The 16,265-nt window shown below is 40.5% G+C and overlaps 1 protein-coding gene across 1 annotated transcript in view; it reads right to left on the minus strand.

Annotated features, from left to right (window-relative positions):
• The window catches only part of SPTBN5 (spectrin beta, non-erythrocytic 5), a 92,818-nt gene extending 83,062 nt beyond the window's left edge, over positions 1–9,756 (minus strand). The window contains exons 1-6 of the mRNA XM_077180556.1: positions 9,724–9,756; positions 7,911–8,027; positions 4,897–5,064; positions 4,279–4,395; positions 3,455–3,612; positions 2,343–2,571 (exon numbers count right to left, since the gene is read on the minus strand). Coding sequence (XP_077036671.1) covers positions 2,343–2,571; positions 3,455–3,612; positions 4,279–4,395; positions 4,897–5,064; positions 7,911–8,027; positions 9,724–9,756 — 822 coding nt within the window. The remainder of the gene's footprint in view (positions 1–2,342; positions 2,572–3,454; positions 3,613–4,278; positions 4,396–4,896; positions 5,065–7,910; positions 8,028–9,723) is intronic.
• Between the last annotated feature and the right edge of the window lie 6,509 nt (positions 9,757–16,265).

The raw sequence follows: 16,265 nt of genomic DNA on the forward strand, positions 1-16,265 counted from the left end.
GACCAAGACATTTATCTATTTCATTTGTGGCCTGACCTGCCTTTATTTCAAGTTCAGGTAAATACTGGAGCAAACATCTAGAATTGAATCCCTAATGAGACAAAAGGTGTTAGAATCAAAGTATCCTTTCTTTCCATTTTACATTTTTTCCATCTTTGTCTTTTTACTTCATATTATTTTTTTCCTCACCCTAACTTAGTAAAGATGCAGATCTTTACTCCTACAAATGTCAGGTGTAGTGCTGAATAATGCTATCTGTCTCTATCATTCTCCTGAGTTTGCCTGCCCCAGCCAGGCAGATTAGTGAGGGAGATGGCACTGGGAAAAGACCCAGTCCTTCCAAGTGGTAATCTGCTTTTGCTTACCAGAAAGTGCACTTGGCAATCACTAAGTGCTGCAGTTTTGTAAGAGCTGTAAAACAGCACCAACTTTAGTGCAGGAAAAGCAGCCCATGACATCAGGGCTCCCTTCTGAATTTTCTGCCATCATACCCAGTTCTTGCTGAAAGACCCAAGCAAATGCAGATCTTAGACCTTAGGTGGGAGAGGGAAAGGAGATTTGCCTTCCAGAGCTGTTTCTCTCTGCCGTCCTGGTCATACACTTAGTCTGAACCCAAAGGCTTCCTTGACACATTCAGGCTTCCCTCCCAATCCTATTAGCAAATTCAGAGCCATCTGTTTGAGGGGTCTAAGGACACGAAGAGATTAACATCTGTTTCCTTCTCCTTCTGATTGTGTGTGTCAGAAATGCGGGACGATGGGAATGCAATATTCGAGATAGGCTAAAAATAGGAAAGGAGTCAAAGGGAGAAAAAGAAGCAGGTAAGTGGAGAGAGAGAAAAGAAAGAATAACTATAACTATGAAAAAAAGGAAAAAACAGTGGAGCACAATGAGAATTAAAAAAAGACAGAGTAAGCAAACTGCTTACTCATAAAATACAAAAGTTATGGCCTGCTTGCTCCTTACAGTTCCTCTAATACATGCTTGTAGACTCAAGGACTATTTCATGTTTATCAAAAGATAAATAATGCTTCCTGGCCAAAATCCAGTGACCCATGTGTAGAGCTGTGGAGTCCTACTGCCCACTCTCCTGACTGATGCCCAAGCTTTGACTGAATTCCAAATCCTGCTCTCATCCAATGCATCTCTTTGGAGAACATGCTGCTCTAATACTTATCATCCTAGAGTATCTCTAATTGGTAGGGACCCCTAAGGCCCATTCAGTCCAACTCCCTGCTCCTTGCAGGACTACCTAACGTTGAGTTTTCTGACAAAAAAAGCATCCTCCAGAAACTCCTTCCACACTAACAGGCTCAGTGCTGTGGGGAGCCATGCTACAGGATCATCTGATCCTTGACCCAGACCACATTTTTAGCTCACCAAACCCTGTTTTGCAAAACCTTTTCACCTTGTCACCACCAGGGAAGTCTCAGTGTGAATTTTTGTTCCTCCCTCTAAGCAATGTATTCCCCCTCTCAACTGCACAGGCAGTTCTCTGAATCCGGATGTTCATAGGACCCATCCTGGATGTGTAGGTTTTCTGCAGGCTACTTCTTTTGTAGTTTTGTCAAAACAAGAACAGAGTTCTCTGGAGATAGAAGACAAATTCTCTCAAAGGAAGTGGTCTTTGGAGGAACAACTACAAAATTCCTTTAGTTTTCCATCAGTGGGATACAAGAAATTTTTAATATAGCTCATTTTTATGTGAGGTGAATTGTATGTGGAAACAGAAAAAAACCCATAACTTAGCTAAATTTAATAAAAAATTAATAAAAAATCAATAAATTTTTTTAAAATTCAGCCAATTTAGCTAGCATTCTCTCAGTTTTATTTGGTGGTGGTGGTATTAAGTTGTTTTGGTTTTGTTTCATTTGTTTGGGCTTTTTGTTTGGTTGGGTTTTTTTCATTTTTCACCTAAGGAGTTAGAAAGAAAGGATGAGGATTTTCAAAGGAGATCAAAATCCAAAGTAGCTCTGTAGAGGAAGGGATCATCATTCCTATTAAATGAGAAAACTGTTGATTAGGACTGCTTTTGCCTAGTCTTAATCTTCTTCAAATTTTATTGAGATCTCCATGCCCCAAGCTGCCTTGGAACCGTATCTGTTCTCAACAGAAACCGTGAGGTCAAAAAGGGATTGATTTTCAGTGAGATAATTGCAACCCTCTTGGACATCAGAGAGTGTACAGGAACAAGTCTCAAGGTACGTCTTTCAGATGGCTGTGCCTTTTGATTCAGTTAAAATGATCCTGAAGTTGAGCTTGCAGAAAACCCCCCACAGTTCCAAATTAAATTTAGCTTTACCTTTTTAACTTATAACTTCCAAAGATAGCAATGCACTTACCTTGTTAAGTCTCTTTTGTATTGTCTGGCCTTGTTTCAGCCTGGAGAAGTAGTGGTAATAGAGTGACACATAAGTCATGATGGATCTCTCATCTGGATAGGGCACTGCCACATCCTCAGCATCAAGCAGTTTGCTGATTCCAAACTCTTTCTCAGCAACATCAAAGGCATTGTTCAGGTTTTTAATGGGCTGCTCCTGCCGCAGTGAGCTATAGTGGATAAGATCAGGCCTGGGCAAGGAGAAAAAGAGGGCATGGAGATGAAGGAAGATTTATGTTTGTAGTAAATTCTTTCAGATCATAAACCGTAAACTGTTTATGAGACTAAGTTAATAGTCATGTAACTGTTAATTTACGTGACATTAACACTGGAATTACTTTGACCCTGAACTTCATTTAAGAGCATTGTCCCTTGCCCACATAGCAGGAAGAAAATTGTTGTCTATGAAATTGAATTACCACTCCCAACAAATGTCTGCCCTTATTTCTCCTCTTCCCCAGTGGGTGAAAACCAAAGCCCACTAGAGAGACAGTTGTGAGAAGGGAGGTGACTCCCAGCTGGGGAAGTTCCACAATCCCACTATGGTATCCCCTGTAAGATATAGCAGAACTGTTGAGGACAAAGAAGTGTTCAAGGTTATCATAGATGGTTTTTCTCTCCTGCTTTTGGCTATTTCCTTCACTCTTTTTCAAAGGGACAGAGAAGGGAGAAAAAAAGAGACTGAGAAGTTGCTTACTCTATTACAATTGAACAGGAAGATATACATGCTCCAAAGTTCATACAATAAAATCACTGCCTGAAAAAGATTTTAGAAAAAGAGCAAAGGGAACATGACTGAGGGGCTAAGACCAAATGGGCAGTACTGTTCAGATACATGATATTCCCCTGAAAATTTAATATTATACCCAAGTAAAGGAGCTTCCAAGCAGGAGCTTTTTATTCTTCCTTCCAAGGAAAGAGAGAATTTAAGAAAGAAGAGTCTTCAGTAAGAAAGGGCAGAGAGTATCTAACAGTTTCTTGACAAAAACTTGTAATTCAGACCCTGGAACAACTTGTGTCAGAGCTAGAAACAGCAATGAGGAACTCTGCCCGAACTGATCCATCAAATCTTACCTGTGAGCATGTATGAGTGCATTGAAGGCCAGCCCATCACTCCAACTTTTGGAGAAGTCCTTCACACTCACATTGGAATAGCTGGCAGTTTTATGCTGACACCATAGCAATAAGGCTTCATTGGCAAATAGAACATCAGCTCTACCTCCAAATTCTTCCTGTGAAGAGAACAGGGAAAAGAAAAATTGGTGTCAACAATATATGAAAATATTATCAGTGAGTTTACGCTTATGTTCCCAAAGGTCACTTTGTATTACTTTTGTTCAATTCACAGATCCACTCAAAGTCATGACTTACAGACTGTATCTGTCATAAAGGTAGAAAAATTTAACATGAAAATAGAAGTTTTCAACTTAAAAAAAAAGTGAAATGAATGAATGCAGAAACTATAAGGTAAAATGTAGGTGCTGAATTATTTTAAATGTTTCTCTTCTGTAAGGTCTGTAGAAATCGGGCAGAAAGGAAAGTTCAATTTATTTGCATCCTTAGCTGTGAAATAGAACTCAGAAACAAAATATTATGTGTTCAGGTCTAATGTTAGAATTAATCAACTTTGATTTCATAATACCCTTATAGAACCTTGTTTTTCACGTTCTTAGAGTACACGTTAAATGATTTTAAAAAGCATGTGCTTCTTCAGAGCAGTGTCATGGGACTCAAATCTAGAGAAAACTATTGACAGAGAAATTCAACATGAAGTCAAAAGCTGGTAAAAAATTTGTAGGGTGAAGAACATGAATGTTCTATCTCCAAGTCACTGTTTTGTCCCTTTGAAAAAAAACCCCCACAATTGCACAAGCAAAAAGACAAAGATACAGTTTTACCTTATCAAGTTTGATAGATGAAATCTGAAATCGAAGGATGATGATCCAGATAAGGCCCAGGATTAAGGTTCTGTCACCATCTACAATATTCTCAGGACCAATAACTTTTACTTGTACCTGCTAAGAAACCAGTATCTGTTCAGCATAAATGCACTCGTGTCCAGCTTGCAGTGTAACAAACTGTTACTAGAGAGAGTGTTCAGGCCCTTTTCTTAAGCAAAGAGGTTTAATGTTTACATCTTTTCATCAGTCCACAGACGTGCAAGCTCCTCTATCAGCTCATGATGAATTTCAGCAAAAGCCTAGCAAAGGGATAGTGGTCTCAAAAATTTAAAATTCCTATATATGTTTTTTGAAAACTGGTGGTTAGGGAGTGGAAAGAAACACATTTCTTTCCTCCAAAGGAATGGAATATTAGTTGTTTCTAAAACACATTACTCAAATAACAAAGAAATTAAATTTGATTAATTTTTTTTCTTTTTAATAAAATCCCTAGTCTGTCTTCAGAGGATATGTTCTTGTATACTAGAGGGGGAAACCACAATGAACATGAGGAGGCTATAATTAATTACTACCACACATAAACTGTTGTGATCTCTAATATCAATATTAACTTACCTTGGATTTCAGAAATGTGATGGCTTTGCTGTTGTTCTCTAGAAAATGTACTCTCATCTTTCCTTGGCTTGGTTTGGGCAAAGCTTCTCCAGAGAGCAGCTCCAGGAGTTTCATGAGAGAGATGCCATCCTTCAAATCTGTGTAAATGTCTTCTATCTCAATCTTTACCTGCAAAGACCAGGTACAGACTCCAGCTTAACATTTGGCACAGAGAACCCTCTACTTCTAAAATGAAACAAACAACACCTTCTTGATGTTCCAGTGAGTCTTTATGACAGTGCATATATCCACAGAGTGGTGAGTCTTAATTCAGAAAAAATGGATTTGCAGGAGGACTTACATTAATTATGAAGGTAGTCTGAAGTTAAAAAACCCCAACAACCAAACAAAAATGCAAACCCACAATAGAGTAAAAAAGGAAAAAGTAGGAGATTTTGAAAAATAAAAAATTGAGCATTTTCAAAATCAAATCTTTTGGAAATGCTGACATTTTTTATTCCAATTCAAGTGAATCTTTTATTGTATCAGAATAATTTTACTCTGAGCTGTGCATTTCATTTGAAAGTTGAGCTGATAATTCCATTCAATGACTCATCTTATACTCCATAGTCTCAACAAAGTTTGTCACGTCCTGCTTGGACCTGCACTACCATTCAAAGTCTCCATATTTTTAGCCAGAATCTCACACTAAGTGAAAGGTTAGGATCATTTACAAAAATGTGCTTTATTGCTGCCAGTAATGAGGTCACCCTGTGCTTAGGTGATACAACATGACACAGTCTGTACTCTGACCTAACAAGAACTTGCCTTGGGTGTTTCCTTTTGGCCTTATGCCACTTGCCATCTAGAAGTGACATTAAAACCATACCTAAGAATAAACCACACCTAAGAATAAATTACTGTGATTTTGCAATTACAGTAAATTGTCTTTTTAATCAAAAAAAGAGAGAGAAAAAGAAAGAGATAAAGAAAAAGAGAGAGAAAGAAGGAAAGAAAAAGAAGGGAGGGAGGGAGGGAGGGAGGGAGGGAGGGAGGGAGGGAGGGAGGGAGGGAGGGAGGGAGGAAGGAAGGGAGGAAGGAAGGAAGGAAGGAAGGAAGGAAGGAAGGAAGGAAGGAAGGAAGGAAGGAAGGAAGGAAGGAAGGAAGGAAGGAAGGAAGGAAGGAAGGAAGGAAGGAAGGAAGGAAGGAAGGAAGGAAGGAAGGAAGGAAGGAAGGAAGGAAGGAAGGAAGGAAGGAAGGAAGGAAGGAAGGAAGGAAGGAAGGAAGGAAAGGAGCCATTATCTTTTTTAAATGTACATGTTAAGGGGAATATTTACATGCTAAGGTGGGAAAGGACAGACAACAGGCATGCACCTTCTAATTTCTGATCAGTTACTAATTAGCTTAAGAGATCTTTTCTCCAGAGAAAGGAAAAAACACTGGAAGTATAAAAAAGTTAGAGAGTGTTTAAATCTCTGCTGTGTATGGCACAAAGATTTACAACTTGCTGCACTGATTATCTTAATAAAAAAACCTCCCTGTTAAGTTGCCAACTTTATTCCTTTTTGCATATTTAATAAAACTTAAAATTCTGCCTATGATATACTACAATAAAAAAAGTTAAGGCTGTTATATTCTGTGGCACTTCCATCATGAAGAATAGTTCAATTTGAATTTGTAAAAAGACAAGCTTCATATATCTGCTTTATGTCTCACCCAGCTGTTGTTTTAATAGCTTTTACCTCATTCTTCTCATAAAGACACCAGTCACAGATAGCTTAACAAATTCAATCCAATATCATCCTTAGTGCTAGACTTGAAGTAGTCAACAGTATAATTGAGAACACTGCAATGTCCTGTAGCATGATCCAATCACCTCAAAGTTTGCCTTGGAAAGCTGGGACTAAGCTGCCAGGAAGACCCAGATAAGCTCTGCGCGGTCTCTACCGTATATGGCTTGGAAAGCTCTCACAGGCTTTGCTCCCCAGACATTTATGATACATGAACAAGTACATTGCAGGAACTTCAGAGTGGCATTTTTATCTCTGAACTTGAAAGTATTTTTAAAATGAGACAGTATATGTCTACAGCTAAACAGAACTGATTTCCTACACCATAAAAACCTAACTTTCTGCAGGTGGCAAAACAAGCGTGTGTTTTGCATTTGTTCACTCCCTTTATGAAAAATAAATTTGAAAGTTTGTTGTGCTCTGCAGCTGCCTTTGTATGAATCACAAACTCAAAACATTACACTGAAAAAACACATCTGGTACTGAAACAAGGTGATGAGCTACAGTGGACCCAGTGGCCTGGTCCTGCTTGGTGTCCCCAACATACATTTTCATTACTGTCTACTACAGACTCCAGAAAACGGAATTGTTTTGGATAACATCATTCCTTTCTGTGACACAGCTACATCATTCATGCCTGAAACTTTATCTGCAGTAAGTCTGGAGCCTGGAATATGCTGGCATTACCTTGCACACACGTATCGACTGCACACTGGCTCTGAAGATTTTTTGAATTCTGAGAGCTACAAAACAAACTGGTCTGTACTTGCATGGCAGTATGTCTGAAATTCCCAAATTTAGGGCTACCTTTTCAGATCCTTTGAGCAGCAACTTGAACTGAACTGATCAGGCATAGCCCAAAGTCAGACATTTTGGCCAGGCAATAAGGAATTGAGCATTGCTTGGAGAAACCCTGACATCTGCAGATAATTTATTTACAGGTAAAAGAAGCAAATGAGGATTTTTCTCTGAGAGGATCACCACTGTACAATGGACATCACAATTTGATGGGGTTATACAGTCTACATAATGAACCCTGATTTCAGAGAAGACTGGTACCATGGACAAAGGAGACAGATGTGAGGTAAAAGATACACGATGGAGCACTCTGGTTAGTCAAATCCTTCCTTGCTTGCAAGTGACAACATCCAGGAAAAAATACATTAACAATAACATTAAAAAGGATACAGTGGGAAAATAAAACAAAACCCATAACAAAATCTTCAAATTGAAGGAGCTACCTACATTATTCCTGGAGAAGACATTGTTCATCCAGTTGGTGAAGGTTTTCTTTTGCATGGACATACGCTGCTCCTGCAGCTTTTTGATATGATCTTTTTCATATTCGGTGCCCATGGTCACCTAGGAAGCCAGAAACCTCAATAGGCTGCTGAGTGCTAAAAAAATCTGCCAGGCCACCTACAAAAAACAGTATACACCAGTGTATATGGGAAACACAGCACCAACAGGTACAAGATTCAATACCACACCCAGTGTATTACCTTCATTTCCTTAAGCTTGCACTTTGCACTTCAATTTCACCAACTTTATTTTTAACTTGCTTGATCTCACCCTTTAAAAATATATCTTTAGCTTCAGGATGAAAATGTGACACGTACCTATGCAGCTGTATTTTCTTGCTCTCAGCCTCTACTCAGTCTCCTTGACCCCATGAGGACCACTTCTACCTGCAAGCCATCAATAACTTCCCTGGGTGTGCTGAAAGCACCTCACAGAGACCTGATCTTAGACACTGCCAGAAGGAGGAAACTGCAAATCACCTCCAAAGAAAAGAAAAAGTGTGTTGTGCTCTCTGAGGGCTGGTTGAGATTCTATTCTTGGCTTTCATATCACAGTATTTCCAACAGAAATCAGAGCTGCTTAGAAAGGAAATGAAACCATCTTGTCTCTTTCCTCTCACAGGTTCAGCTTTTGCACATCTGTCACAGTAAGGATGGTAACACAGGTCCATAATCACATGAAAAAGGTCCTAGCCTGGATGTCAGGAAACATTATTCCTCTTCCCTACTCTTGTCTACCTCATCCATACCAGTGAAAAGTCAGGCTTGTAATTCCTTACAGCACCCAAGATGAATATTCAGAAAGATTAGAAAGGAGGATTCTTGCCTTTAGTGTCTGTGACACAATAAACTGGATTTCAGCTCAGCTGAATATCTCTTTTGAAGACACTTGGCTTACATTGTAAATTTTAACAGCAGCCTTGCTGTTATGAAGGCAAGAGAATTATTTTAAAAAATTAAAAAAGAAAAATCAGTGCATGATTCATGGCTATGGACATTTTTAGTGACCACTACTTCTATAATGATAAGTATAACCTGGATATCAGCCTGGCTGGGAAACCAAGAAACCTGTTATAGTGATGGGAGAGGAGAGAGGTGTCTACTGCTGTCAACCCACTGCAAAGAGAGAAAAAAATGAAAAATTAAAACATCTGAGACCCTCTGAGAGTGTGGAGCAGTGTGACATACTTCCCAAAATTCCATGTTTGTTTTGCAAAGGCAAAGTTCTGAACAGTTATGGGCTTTGTACCCACTTAATTCATTAAACATAAAATATTGAGAAAGAAAACTTTATCTGTCCTAGCATGAGAAGACAGCAACATGGAACCAGTAACAGCAGCCACTGTAAATGGGAAAGTCCTTAGCTGATAGCTTTCCATGCTCTGATTAGTATTAAAAAAAAAATTGCCATTTTATAATATTAAGAGGTGTGGAAAGTGCAGAAGCAATGATTTGTTACTGCATTTTTTGTTATTTCTTTTTGGGGCAGATATTTCTTAACCCTCAGAGCCTGACTTCCTCAGTACAGGGACAGCATTGAAGCCTGGTTGTTCAGGAACCACACAGGGAAGGGTCATCACTGTAGATGAAAGCCTAATGAAAGGAAGAATTGAGCAAATCTGATATAGAATTATGGAGAACATTCTCTCAACATTTTCTTATTTTGTGGGCTAGTTCAGCACTGCCTGTTTTCTCCATTTGAAGAGCAGATATTCAAAGAATTGCCTTTCCCTGCTGGAGAGGTGACATTAGCTCACTCCCATGTCATAATCCATATCTGAGTAACCCATAATGCCATTTCTGAGTTTGCCAAATGCTTCTCAGAACATCTGCAGGCTTCTTTTTTTTAAGGATTCCTATCCAAACACTGCAGTCACCCTGAATAATGATAGAACTGGTTTCATTTAGGTACAAAGGAAGATTATTTGTTGAGCTACTGCCTCATGTAACAGCTCATCTGTTTCATCAAGTTAGAAATGCTCCCTGCATGGGTAGATGGTTACCTAGAGGACACATCCATAATAGATTATCTGCATTTTCAGGACACATAAAGGGTGCTAGGAGCTAAAACTAGTCATAGTGGTACATTACAAGAAAAGAAAAGATCAAAGAACATGAAAAGAATGGACTTACCCAGTTTTGGAGGAAGTCCTTTCTGACATTCAGCAGCTGGTTTTTCTGAAGAACGACTTCCACTGGATCCACTCCTACATTCACCTCACTGCTTTAATGCAGAGTGACCTTTGCTTTCAGGAGCAGAGACCAAGTATTTATGATCTACCTATGAACCTCTCATCTGATCTGAAAGAAATTAACCCATCAGGACACAATGAGTAAACGTTGTCACTGGCCTTGTCCAATTCTTACACTCAAAAATTATATATGAAAGTCACCAAAATTGCTGTAAACCCATTGAAAAGTCATACATAGTTCTGAGGCTCTGGTAAAGAGCATCTTGCACAATTGGACTGGAGGTTCTGCCCTTCTAAAGAAATTCTTACCTGGAAAATTGAACCTGACAATGGACTCAGGAAATGAAAGCACAGCAGAGAGTACAAAGATCAGAGCGACAGCCAAGTGGTTAAACTGGGACACAGCAAACGAGAAGGTGAAACTGTGAAGTGTAAGGAATTTGCTCAGCACTGCTTTGAGGACACTTTTATGCACAGATACCTGCTGCTGGCAGGGCAAATGGAGTCAGTCTGGCAGAGCCAGCTGATTCCAAAGTTTACTATTCAAGGACTTCTCATTAATAACAAAAGGGAAAATAATTCTGGTGACTTATATAGATAGCAGTGTGTCCTTTCTGGCCTTTACGAGGTGACACGTGCACAGGACACATTTACCTGGCATCATTGCCAGGAATCAGAAAGTTTCTGCTGGGAGCCAGTACTAGAAAATGGGCACGCATCTGAAATCAGAGGCTGTAAAAAATATCAAGCTCAGACCTGAGATAAGGGAATAGCAGTGTTTTTCCTTTTAGTAAGTGTAGTTTAGCCTGCCTCCAAAAAGGACAGAAGGAAACATAAAAAGAAATTAGGAACCCACCCAAACTCAGGATAGATAAAACTTTGTCAGTTAATTTTATGTATTCATATGCACACTAGAGAAATATCATATATAATGTCACATAAAAGTGCTAAAAATAAGTAAGTTAAATATTTATATTACAGGTATTTCCCAAAATATTCCCTCAAAATTCCCGGACTCATGCCCTGGACTAGCCAACTAGTACTGTAAGCTGTTGGTTTAAATCTGGCACAGGTTGGTTAGGTTTTGTGTGTTGAGAAAATGTCCTTGCTCTTTTCAAATAGTAGGCAGAGGACCAGTGGGTGAATTGGTCCTGGATGCAGGTATTTATCCTTATTGCAAGTTAATTATTATCTATATAGTAAAATGTGTAAATCACTCTCTTTCCTTTTTATGATGATACAAGGCAATCAAAGATATGGTATAAAATTTCACTAACTCCTGAATATCTACCTAAAGTTCAAAGTTAAATGGTGGACACTTATGTGACAGTGATAAATAAAGCCATTTCCTCAGTTATTTATATCCTAACAAAATAAGAGGAAGGGCACAACAGTATTTGCGTGCAGTTTCCTGGAGGGATCAGGAAAAAATCACCCATCCAGGATAATTATGGGCCCTCTCTTGCTGCCTTTTCAGAGAAGGAAAGCCTTTCCACTGACCTCAGGAAGAAGGGCCCAAAGAATACCCTTCCCGTGCCTTGTTTCCAGCCTGAAGTGGTTTTCCATGATGGCAGATGTGTTTCTTTGCTTCCTAACAGGAAGGATCCTGATGCCAGATCCCCCTCTACAAAACAGCCACCAGTAAGATGTGTTAGGATTTCTTACCACCCTTTCTTATCTGCCCACAATCTTGTTCTGTTTAAGAGGAAAACAGAGACTATGGAGATCAAACAGACCTCATGGACAAGCAGCCTGTCCCCAAAACTCCACAGTTCCCAGCCCATCCCCCACTGCTCCTCCCCTCCTGGCAACACCACATAAATCAAATAAGGACATAACACTTTCTATTTGAATTCTTTTTCTTAAATGTCATCATTGTTCTCCTCTCATAACATGCATGTGAATTCCCAGCCCCTCTCTAAGATGGGAAGAAATGTTTAATTCCCTTGCCATAAAAAGCACAGAAGTGGTAGTCACAGGGATGCAGATGCTGAGTTTGCTGCTACCACTCCCACCCCTGATCTCAAGTGAGGGCTGATCACCATGAGCTTCCCCAGGGCAGCACAGGCTGTGCTCTCCAGGCAGCAGCACAGCTTCCCCTCCTCATTGCCTTTGCCCACGGGGATGGAGCAGTCTGCCAGAGAGGAACACACACACACACACACACACGCACAGAGCTGGGTGCAGGCGCCTTCCTGTGCTACAGCATCCCCAGCAAGGCCATTTGTAGCTGACAGTCCTGTTACTCAGTGAACCCCTCATTGTACCAAGCTGCTGCAGCAGCGCTCTGTGCTGCCACTGAGCAAAGCCAGCTCCGATTTCAGAGCCGTGTGACCACACGCATGCCTGCCCTTTGGGTGGGGCCGGGTCTATTCACATGGCTCAGGTGGAAGGTTTGGCACAATCCATCACCCTCCCTTACATAAGCTGTGCACACAAGCCTTCCTGAAGATACAGGAAAATCCTGTCTGATCCCTGCTAAGGAGAGGGTTCCCCAAATCTCAAAGAAAATAAGCATATTAAATGTAAACATGTGCATGACAGCTTAGCCCTTTATCTCCCATTGTGTTTCCAGCCATGTTGCTTCCATAAGCAAGAGTCCCAAAACATCTGGACATTGACTCCAGGAGTAAAAGGCAGCCCCCCCCTGGGGCAACAGTCTTGTAGCTCACAGTGTGCCAAGCAAGCAGAGAAATTTTCCTGGGGCCAGCAATCTGGGTCCCACAGATGGCCCTTTCCCTCTGCCACCCTCCCCAGTGCCAGCAAACAGCTGATGTTCAGTTTCATTAACGTAGTGTGGACACAGGTGAACTGAACCATGATCCCAGAATGTTTCCTGACCACATCTGAGCACATTCCTAACCATGCATTACACATAATCTTAGACCTCACTGTGGCACAGAGGAGCTATACTTTGGATATTGAGAACACTGGGGAGGAGCAGCAGAAGCTGTTCACTCATTTGGGAATGGAATACTAGAGCTGAAGAAAAGTTGGGAGGAGTTAGTCAAAAGCAGCTGAGGAGTGGCATGGCAACCTCCAACTCAGTATGCAGAGATTCCCTGCTTTCACAGGCCTCTCAGCTGAACTTCTGTCCCAAAATAGCCACATATTTCCCTCAGCTTCTTTCCCCAAAGGACTTCAGCATGCACACCCCCAGGCAGCCCCCTTGCCCTGCCCCCTACATACCTGCTGTCACCAGCCACCCCAGGGTGCCACCCACCTGCAGGCAGTGGAGTCCACGGTGGATGGAGCTTCTCTTAAAGCTGGGCTCTGCCTGGGAGGATCTAACCTGGCATCCCAAGATGCTGGGTTGTTATAAACCTCAGCCTCCTCGTGCTCTAGTCTAAACTAGAAGTTGCTTTTCTCTTTGAATAGTTGGCTAGCAGTGACATGACATCAACAGGGAGCAGAACTCAAGCAGAACAGTCGAATTACATCATCCAAAGGAACTGGAGCCCCTCACTGCATTTGAAAAAGAGGACAGCTTAAAGCAAAATCAGATGGATTTATTTTTCCTGGCATGAAGAAGTTCAGTCATCTTTTTGAAACAGAAAATATATGTTTGCTTGTTTAGTCATGAGTTAAAGACATTTTCTCCTTGGAGCTGTTTATATTATCTTGAAATTTCCCTTCTGTTTCTGAACCTCAAATAGTTAACATAAGAGCTTCAAAGGCTTTTTGAGATGAACACATGGGACAAAGGACTCTCAGTCTCTTTCCATTTCCTACAAACATAGATAAAAGGTTTCAAGTGACAAAATAGCTTTAATATTTTGAACATGAAACTGAAACTGGGCCTTGGAAATCACCATGTTGGCAATGCCAGATCTAACTAGCGTATTTTTATCATTTAAATGAGATATTTCCATTTTTTTACTGCTACCAACGAAGACTGCTGCATGAGAGTGAAAATTTTTATTCACAGCTGTATTTTAGGGGGTTGTTTGTATATTGGACTGATAAAGCTCTTAGCTCTATTTGTTGATGAAAGAAATCTGTGGGATTCACATATGGAAGTGGCTCCCAGCACCCTTAGTGCCAGAGCGCTGCACCTACCCCCAGGGACAGTGCACACCATGGTGTGCTCTCAGGTTTTGGTCCCCCACAGCCCTGACCAGCAGATTACTGACTGCAAACCAGCCCAGCCATCCCAGTTTCCTTGTGAAGGTGTCCAGTCATATGGAATGGTTGAAGGTCATTGGCAAAAACACTGTATAAAAGGTTAACAAAAATGTATAAACAGTTAACATTAAAGGTGCAAATTTTAGTAGATGTGAGTTAAGACACGCTAATACAACACAAATAAAAATGGCAATTACTCTCCATTGTAGGCAAAAATTACCAAGCCTTGAGCTTACTGGTTATACTTACATTGTTTATTAATTTCTTACTTTCTGACTAGACACAAAATAATGCATTTTGAGAATAAACTCACAGAATTATCTGAAAAGAGAATCACTAAGCATGAGCAGCATGTTTCAGCAGTTCCTTGTTAAAAAAATTGAAAAATGGCGAACATAGAAATCTTACAGTATATCTGAAATACAGCACCTGGTGACAGATACATACCATTCATGAGATATTTTCACTACAATGAAATCTTCAGGGCTTCCGACTGAAGTGGAATATGGGTTGTTGAGCTAGCAAGACCTTAGAAAGAACATGAACAAGCTCCATCTCAGAGAAAAGAAAAGGTGGGAAAACAAGTTAGATGTGGCATTAGTGAGCTTCCAGTATTCACTGGACCAGAAACTGAGCCCCCAGTCTATCAGCAGGTACAAATCTGTGCTAGCATTAAGTCCTCCAATGGGAAAAGGGAGAGAATTCTGCCTCAAAACCATGGTTTCCATTCATATTATTCCCTCAGGTCAAAAAAGCTGCATAGATTCAGGGACTTCTGAACACACTGGTAAAAAACCACCTCATCTTCCTGACTGTGTTTTGATCACAACAGGTGTTTATGTGGTATAGATATTTATTTCCAGCTCATTGCTCTGATTCCTGAGTGAAAGAAGGCACTTTCAGCAGATGCATTTGTTCACCTGTCTGAGCAGGGCAGGGCAGCCAACCTTTTATCCTATGTTTTCCTAGCCAAGTCAGGCAGGCAAGCCCAAGGGCCAAGCCTTCAAAAAGTCTGCACTCACAGTTAGTACTTGCAGCATGGCAAGGTCAGAGAAACCCAGAGCAGTGTCTGCTCCAAAGACCTTACAAATGCACCAGACATGGGAGCAAATAAGGTTTGGAGAAACTAGGTGGCACCCCAGTACTCTTATTTTTCAAGCTTAGTACTGGCACCCGAGTAAAAACAGAAATGTTTCACAGTTTAATAGTGCCAAATATTAGAAGCAACAATTGCTGCAAAACTTACAAACTGGTAGCATGGACACTTGTCTACTTTTCCTATTACCCAAATACGAATTGTGGATTAGAGAGAACAACTGCTGAAGTGTGCTGTAAATATTTCAAAGTCAGAAATATCTTATATGCAGAGCATGTAAAACAACATTAAAATAAAACCCCAAAGAGCAACCTCTCCCACCTCCAAACACCACTAAAACCTCCCCTTCTTCAGATTATTTTTTACTTTTACAAGGAGCAGGTCCAGCAAGTCGCTGCAGTACAAGCTCTAGGGAGCTTCCAGGAACCCACACGTTGTTAGCACGTGAAACATTTGCTTTCATGTGACACATGGCATCAACACTGCTACATAGGAACTCCACAGCAGCTGAAATCTGACCACTGTAGGGGCCATGGCTAAACTCTAGCATCCTGATGGGACAGATACATCTCTGGAAATGCCTCAAGTAAGATGTGTGCATAGAGGAGAAAGAAGGAGCTGGAGGATCAATTTTAGCACAATGTTACAGTGAATGTTCTATTGATGCCATTGGTTATTCTCAAGTAGTAGGTAGCATGGTGTGGAAGATGTCTTTGGATTTTTTGGGACAAACACATCAAAGTGCTTTTTGCTAAGCTGTTATTCAATCTACTCTTACTTTTCAAGGTTAGTACCCCCACTGAAGTTAAAATACCACCTCTCAGATCAAGTTTCAAACTTTCAATCCACACAGAAAGTTTTAGATTTATGTTCCACACTTGGACTT

The sequence above is a fragment of the Agelaius phoeniceus genome, chromosome 6 (genome assembly GCF_051311805.1).
Source record: "Agelaius phoeniceus isolate bAgePho1 chromosome 6, bAgePho1.hap1, whole genome shotgun sequence".
NCBI lineage: Eukaryota > Metazoa > Chordata > Aves > Passeriformes > Icteridae > Agelaius > Agelaius phoeniceus.